This window comes from Prionailurus viverrinus, chromosome A2 (assembly GCF_022837055.1).
Source record: "Prionailurus viverrinus isolate Anna chromosome A2, UM_Priviv_1.0, whole genome shotgun sequence".
NCBI classification, from domain to species: domain Eukaryota; kingdom Metazoa; phylum Chordata; class Mammalia; order Carnivora; family Felidae; genus Prionailurus; species Prionailurus viverrinus.
In genome coordinates this window covers 39073567-39081500 of record NC_062562.1, presented here as the reverse complement: position 1 = coordinate 39081500, position 7934 = coordinate 39073567, and the positions used below count along the sequence as shown (strand labels likewise).

Below are 7934 nucleotides of genomic sequence, written 5' to 3'. Positions count from 1 at the left end.
GGCACTATAAGCCTCGAGGCGTTGCAAGCGGCGCGGCAGTTGCCAGCCCCAGTGGCGCGCGCAAACTGCGCGGAACTACTTCCCCCGGGGCGGCTTCGGGGCCGGGGTCCACGAGACAGCCCGATAAAGCGGGAGCGTGGGATCCGGAGCCCACCGCCGCTTCCCGGGCGCGGCCACGTGCGCCCCTCTAGGCTTGCACGCTCCGCCGCGCCGGGCCGCCGGGCCACCGGCAGGCACGCGCGCCCCCAGCGCGCACACACTCCCGGGCACGCACACCGACGGCCCAGCCCACGTCCGCCACGCCCCGCCCTCCCCCGCGCCCCGCCCCCGCCCTCGCGGCGCAGGCTGCCGTCCTCCCATTGGCCACACGGCGCGTGACGCGCGGCGCCCGGCCCCGCCCCTCGTCAGTCACTCGGCGGAGGCGGCGCTGGCGGGGACTAGTCTCGTCCGGAGACTGGCAGCGGCGGCGGCGGCGGCGGCCGGAGCTCGAGCCCCAGCGGCTGAGGGCGGGCGGGCGGGCGCGGGGGAGGGAGGGGGGCCGGTCCGCGACGACTCCCCGGACGGCGTTTCTCCTCCGAGCGGCGCCGATTTCGGCTTTGGGGGGGGCGGGGGTACAGCCCATCCATGACCATGGGCGACAAGAAGAGCCCGACCAGGTACCTGCTCCGAGCTGAGGGGGCGGAAGGGGAGGGAGGGTTGGGGGCGGGCGGGGGCCGGCGACGACTAGGCCCCGGAGCCACCCGGGGCGGGGGGGAGGCGCTGCTAAGATGGAGATCCGGGGGCGGGGGGAGGCGGCGGCGGCGGGCGGTGGCGGCGGCGGCGGGAGGCGGTGTCGCTCCCGCTCGGGGCCGGCGGCCGTGCGCGCCGCAGCCATGGCGGCTCCTCCTCAGCCGCCCTCCGCCGCCGCCGCCGCCGCCACTCCTCCCAGACAAAGGGAGATTTAACCAGGTGGGGAGGGAGGGAGGGCGCGAGTATGGGAGGGGAGAGGGAAGGAGCCGGCCCACTCCCCGCCGCCGCCGGCCTCGGGCTGCCCCTGCGCGCCCCCTCCAGATCCGGCCCGCGGCTCCCCTGCCGGCCCCCCCAGCCCCACGCTCAAGTCCACAAGTCCGCCCGCTTCCTGCGCCCGCCGCGGCCCTTCCCGGGGCGCCGCCGCCGCCGCCTGCTGTGCGAGGCAGTACGGCCCGCGCCCGGGGGTTGCGGGGTGCCGGTAGGGGCGCCCCGTGCCCTCCCCCGGTCCCTCTTTAGTCCCCGAAAAGGGTGGGTGGGTGGTCGCCTGAGCGAAGTTTCCAGCACTGGATTCCTGCGAAATTGCGACGGCTCACCAGCGCCTGTGTTTTGCTGTTTCTCCCCCTTTTTCCTGCTCCCTGTCTCTTCCCTCCCCTTTCCCCCACTCCTCACTCCTCCGAAGGCCAAAAAGACAAGCGAAACCTGCCGCAGACGAAGGCTTTTGGGATTGTAGCGTCTGCACCTTCAGAAACAGCGCTGAAGCCTTTAAATGCAGCATCTGCGATGTGAGGAAAGGCACCTCCACCAGGTACTTGAGGATCTGTGTGAGCTTTTGTTGAAGGACTTTTTTTTTTTTTTTTTTTTTTTCTTAAGGTGGGAGATAGGGTAGAGAGCTGTACTTGCTGCCCTCTTTCCAACTTGTTGATTACGGCTTTTTTGCATTTGGGGGGTGGGTAATGTGTGGTTTTGGTTGTGTGTATTTCGTGTTGGGTGCAAAGCTTCCTATTCACTGAATGATTTATGGGAGGGAATTTTTCCAGGTTTTCGTCTTATTTCAAACAGACTGGATTTATTTGACACTTGTATCCATTGGCTTATTGGTATTGGCTCAAAAAGAGAGGAAGCAGTGCTTTTGCTATGCATTGTAGGACTTTAGACCTTTTATTTTTGCCATGTGTAGAATGTTTTTAATTTGCCTGTCCTGAATTTTTTTTTTTTTTCCTTTTCCGAGAGATTTAACGGTGAATGTACAGTTAGGCTGGTTATTGTGCTTTTCCTGTCTTGAGCTGCAAATGTCTGTTATTTCTCACCCTGTGAAAAGAAATGTTGGGGTTTGATAAAGTAGTATTTGGAAAGCTGAGCTGTCAATTTGTGTGTTTTCTGATTAGCTTATGCAGAGTGGTGGATGGAGGACGATTTTGCAAAATGGTGAAAGGAATATATTGAAGTTTGCATGTAAAGCTTTATTATAATGAAAAGAATGTTGAAAGAATTCCTTTTCGTTTTTTGTGAAGGTAGTAAATCGCATCTGGTATCAAAATGAGTGGAAATATTTCACTTTTAACGTTCAGATATATTTGGATAAAATGTCAAAGTTGATTTTGTAGTTTTCTGGTCATTTTTTAAATCGTATCTGGAATTTGGTTCAGGGGATGTTAGAGTTTGAAGTTAAACTGTTGTTGATGTCTTTTAATGGGAGGGCATTGGGGGATGTGTGTGTGTGAAGGCCAGAGAGGAGTTGAGAGTCTAGTGAATCCTTGAAGACTTAAGTCGATTGCCAGAAGTCTCATTTCATCAGGTACTTATTTTTGAGTTGGTAGTGTTCCAATATGACTGTGTGGTAGTACTGCATAGTTCTAACTGGATAAGGTCCTTGGACTGAATGAGTGTGTCCCGTTAGGGTTTTCTTGCTTTATTTATACCTGGGAATTACCTAGGATATCGGGTAATCTGAAGAATATCATTCTGGGATGAATTGGTGCAATTACTGGGAGAGCAGTTCTGTGACTTCCACTAACTCTTGAAGTAATGAGTGCTTTGAATAAAAGTATTCAAGTACTAGAAATATTTTTTCAGAAGTTTTTACACCAAATTCATGTCAAGTTTTGTAGAACAAGAACTAAATACCATAGAACAGATTTAGTTAAAATAAAAAGCACTTATTGGGAGCTTAATAGATTTTGCTTTGTTCTACGAAACAGGGAATTCCATCAAATGGGATGAAAGTTTAGAAATGTATTTGTTATTTAAAGCAATAGTGATTGTATTTTATTTATGAGTAATGTTTTTTTACACGTAGAATCCCTCAGAGGCCAAACCTCTTTATTGTGGTTTTGCTTTGAGTGTTACCGTAGATGATGTTCAAGTGACTAGGAAACTCCTAAGAACTTGAGAACTTTACTGGTGAAGAGCAAAAACCAAATTCAAGTTTACATCTCATGTATTGCTGGGAATAATTATCTTATAATGAAATGCGTTTCAGTTTCTTGGTGTATTAAAAAAAAATCTGACTTATCAAACTTTCTGAAAGCCTGTGGGAGGTTTGATTTTAAAAGTAATAGAAATGTTTAGTTTTTTCGGGGTTACAGATGATGACAGTGAGATTCAGTTTTTTTAAACAAATACATTAAATAATTAAAGATGAAATATTTTAGGAATAGGACAGTCCCTTCTAACCTTTACGGGTTTTTGTGTAATTTTTTGAGGTCTCTTGTTGAGTAGGATTTGAACACAGCTTTCCGAGATGTGAGGACTTAAACTCCTAACAAGTCACGTATGATACCCTTACATAGCCAAAGTGTGTTTCATCTTGGTTACTGTCAATATTTTGGTGTTTTAGATCTATTCTTGAAGTCGTCATTAATTGGAAGGTGAATGACATTTTGGCTTTCTCATGCTGTGAATGGATTTCATGTAGACAGGTGAATTTCACAGCTCTTCATCCAGGTTTACCCAGTCTAGTAGCTGTTGGTTAATTTCTCAGTGCTAGTACTCCTTATTGCTGTGTGATTTTCCTGTGCCTTTTTCTTGAAATTTTCTTGGTACCTCAAAGGTTTAATACTTTTTGCCTTGCATTGTTTTAATCACACCTGGTATTGATGACAGTAGAAAATTGTTGGGTTTTGGATGCTGAGTAATAGGCAGAAATTGATTTTAGAATAACTTAAATAATCAAAAAGGGCTTTGTAAACCTGTTGACTGGTATAGAAATTAAGTTTTACTGCTCTGGGCTGGTGTTTCTTACTCGTATTGTAGTAACAGCCTATCTGGTGGCCTAGCCACTGGTCATTTTGGAGTTCATCATTTTTGTCTCTGTCACCATCATCTAGTCAACCATTGAAGTCAGATTTTAATTAGTAGTAGGTCCAGTAGGACACAGAAGTGCATTTACCCTTCGAGATAGAATTGGTGTTACTCAATTTGATGAGGAAAATATTGACTCTCATCCAAAGAACATTTATTAAGTTCCTAGGAGGTGAAAAATACTGGTCAAGACATTGGTAGGGAGCATGGGTTGGTTAGGCATGTACAGGGATGATCAGAATCCAGGTTATAAAGACTCTAAGAGTGGTGTAAATAATGCTATGGGAGATTGGAGCAGTCTGACTTGGGGAATCAATTAGAAGGATTCCTCCTCCGCCTCCCCATTTCTTTGGGCAAGGAGAATTGATTTCTACAAAATCACCTGCCACCTCTTCATTGTTATTGCCATGTGTACCGGATATCTTGAATTCTGCAAGTATATTCATGAGAGTAATTCATGAGGTCTTCTTCCTATTGGAGCAGCATAGAGCAGAATGAAGGAGGACCAGATTGCTCCTAAGGAACGTGTTAAGGGAAGGAGGAGATGCTTACTAGGCTGCTTGGAAGTTCAGCGGGCAGTAGAGATCTATATTTTGGATATCTCAGTTATATGGAGGGTCTCCGTATACGCTTCTTTTTCTAACTATATCGTCACACTCTGTTTTCATTTTTTATAGCTTTACTGGGTATGATTTGCATACTATGCAATTCACTAATTGTAAGTGTATGATTCATTGAACTTTAGTTATTTTAAAGACTTCTGCTGCCATCACCACAAACTAGATTTTAGATTTTCGCATCACCACAAACTAGTTTTAGATTTTCATCACATCACATGGTTTTCTTCTGCCTGTTCTGTGATATGTCATAAGAGCACTGGAAGGTTGCCTCCTCACCATGCTGAGCTCTCTAAGGGCTTAGGCCTTTCAACATAGGAAATAAAAGAGTGTGTCTGTAAGGTGGCCGTGGGTGGGGAGGAAACACTATCCCTGTCCTAGGTGGTAAATAGGAGATAAAGTAGGATTTCCCAACCTACTTTGCCAGTCTCATGAAAGTTGATACCACCAGCTTTTAGAAGGAAAAAACCCTGCAAATTAACACATTTACCTGATTATTCTCTTAAGTGGAATTTCTTGAGTGTTGAGCAGAGTAACTTCCTAGACTTGGTGATAAATGAAATGTGTTTTGCTTCGGTCTACTATTGCTGGAAATGCAGCGATGTCTTGGTTGGAAAGTACAGATCGCCGAGACACCGCTGCAACTCTCGCTGATCAGTGGTTTTTCTTTTGATCATAGTGCTGCATTTTGACCAGCTGCTGCTTAAGTCACGCTCGAAAACTGGTAAACTTTTGCTTTGGGTAATTAGCAGAGATTTAGAACTTTGCTAGTCTTCAGTGCCAGATTGTATCATGATGTTGTGTTCAAATCCTGTTTATTTAAATACCATCCCTCTGAAAAGTGTACTCTTTTTAGAGCTTTTATAGGCAAGTAGAAGTGAGGAATTTACTTTAGATGTGTAGTAAGATTATGTCACTTAAAAAAAATCAGTACTCAGGATATTGAATTAGAGGTTGGTACTCAGCTGTGTTATTTGTAAAATGTTCTCCTTGTATAGGAGCTCCCTCATTCTTTGCAGTTATAAATGTGGACATTTTCTCTCCTTAACTTCAGATAGCCTAACAACTCAACATCCCTTGAATAGTTGTGAAGTACTTCACTATTGTGAAGTTTTAGAGGAAAACACACATAATTAGCGATAAGTGAAAGTTCTGATCTTCAAAACTACGTCACCCTGAGGTAATGTTCAGATAGGAAAGCTCCCAGAAAGCAGGGCTGGGTGTACCTAACTCTTCCTATGCTTTCACCCACCACAGTGGTTTTGCTCCTTAGGTCACATTGGTTTTGCCGTAGTATTTGTCTTTCATAAAATTTCTCCATAAAATATATGGAAAAATTACCTGTCTTCCAAACCATCAAACCTTAGGAAACCTTTCAGCCTCAAAGCTGGTAGAGTTTTAATGATCACTCTTACCCAGAAACAGTGATAATTTATTTTGTTATTTGCTATTACGTTGGACTTACTGATTTATTGGTACCGACTTGATCTTATGTATACTTGGTGACCTTAAAGTAAATTACCTGGGTAGTTGTGGTTATTTGACAAGTTTTTATTGAGCACACAGCCGCATGGGCTCTGGGTGTGCAGTGGTGGAAAGACAGACAAGGTCCTTGTTTTCGTGGAGTTTAAAATACTATGGAGAGGAAGAGAAAATAAGTAAACCGGAAAATAAAATACAATTTCGACCCGTGGCAAGTGTTTGGGAGAAATTAGATCAGGCTATGGAACTATAGAGTGATGAGAGCTGGGGCAGGTGACTACTTTCTAGACCACGTAGAGATAACACATTGGTCTTTTTAGGCAACATGCATGCTGCTTTCTTTTGGAGTAAGGAGATATTTCTGTAGTCTGTGCCATTTAGCTCATTGGGTTGGGGACAGTTTAGAGTTGGAACCTTTGTGCACAGGCTACTCAACTTTTCCTTAGTTGCATGTCACGTATGGAAGCCAGGACAGCAAACTTGTTAGTATATCCTGTTAGTTACTGGGATAGGAGGTTTGAATGGATTCAGTTATGTATTATTCATGTGGCATACATTTGTCCTGTGCTTCTGTAAATACTGAAGAAATTCCAAGACTAATAAAAACTATTTTGGTAAACTACAGCTACTTGAGGAAGTTGTTGGCACTAATTCAGTTCATTAGTACTTTAGGTAATAGTGGATCTCTAAATGTCTCCTTTACGGCTTGAACTAAAACATTCTAGTCTTTCTGGCTCTCATTTTCTCTTTGGCTCCATCACTAGGGCTTTTCTCCTTTGTGACCTCTTTATCCTCCTCATCATGAGTGTTGCTCTTTTTTTTTTTTTACCTGTTAAAAAATGAAATCTTAAAAATAAATTAAGTAGTCACACCCAACTTGGGGCTCAAACTCACAACCCCAAGATCAAGTTGCATGCTCCACTGACTGAGTCAGCTGGGAGCCATTTACCTGTTTATTTTTAAGTAAGCTTTTTGAGCTATAGTATATATAGAGAGAAGTGCACAAATCATAATAATAAGACTTGACGAACTTTCCCAAGGTGAACACATCCGTGTAACTTGTACCCAGAAACAGAAGATTGCCAGGACCCCAGAGCCCATCTTACACTCTTGACAGTCACTTTAGCCACTGTCCTGATTTGTAATGCTGCAGAGGAGTTCTGCATGTCTCTGATCTTTATGAGTGGAGTCCTGTGGTTGTGTGCACTTCTGCACTACCAGCACAGAGCCGGATGCGGGGCTCGAACCCAAGAAACCATGAGATCATGGCCTGAGCCGAAACGAAGAGTCAGATGCTAAACTGACTGAGCCACCCAGGTGCCCTTGGGTCTGGGTTTTTGAGATTCATCCATATTATTGTGTGGTTCTTGTTTATTTTATCAGTGCTGTTTTATCCTAAGAGTATATTGGAACTCAGTTTTTTTTTTTATTAATTTTATTTTTGAGAGAGAAAGAGCGTGAGTGGGGGAGGTATAGAAAGAGAGAGGGACACACAGAATCCAAGGCAGTCTCCAGGCTGGAACTCAGAGCCGGTGAGATCATGGCCTGAGCTGAAGTCGGACGCTTAATCTACTGAGCCACCCAGGCGCCCCTGGAACTCCGCTTTTTACATGTAGACCCTTAGAGACGTTCTAGCGATAGGGTCTCTTCTTGATTTCTATTACCTACATACTTGAACACAGCTGTCTTCTTTCAGCTGGTGTAAATTGACACATTAGGTGAGAGGATAAAACCTGGTGTGTGGAACTTCCTGCAGATAGTAAAGGGAGTAAACTGCCTCACATCCAGTTGTGTTCATAAGTCATT

At 45.3% G+C, this 7934-nt stretch overlaps 1 protein-coding gene across 1 annotated transcript in view; it reads left to right on the top strand.

Annotated features, from left to right (window-relative positions):
- The first annotated feature begins 525 nt into the window (after positions 1-525).
- Positions 526-7934, top strand: part of RYBP (RING1 and YY1 binding protein) — an 86168-nt gene continuing 78759 nt past the window's right edge. Inside the window, exons 1-2 of the mRNA XM_047849522.1 lie at positions 526-656; positions 1409-1534. Coding sequence (XP_047705478.1) covers positions 625-656; positions 1409-1534 — 158 coding nt within the window. The 5' untranslated portion in view covers positions 526-624. The remainder of the gene's footprint in view (positions 657-1408; positions 1535-7934) is intronic.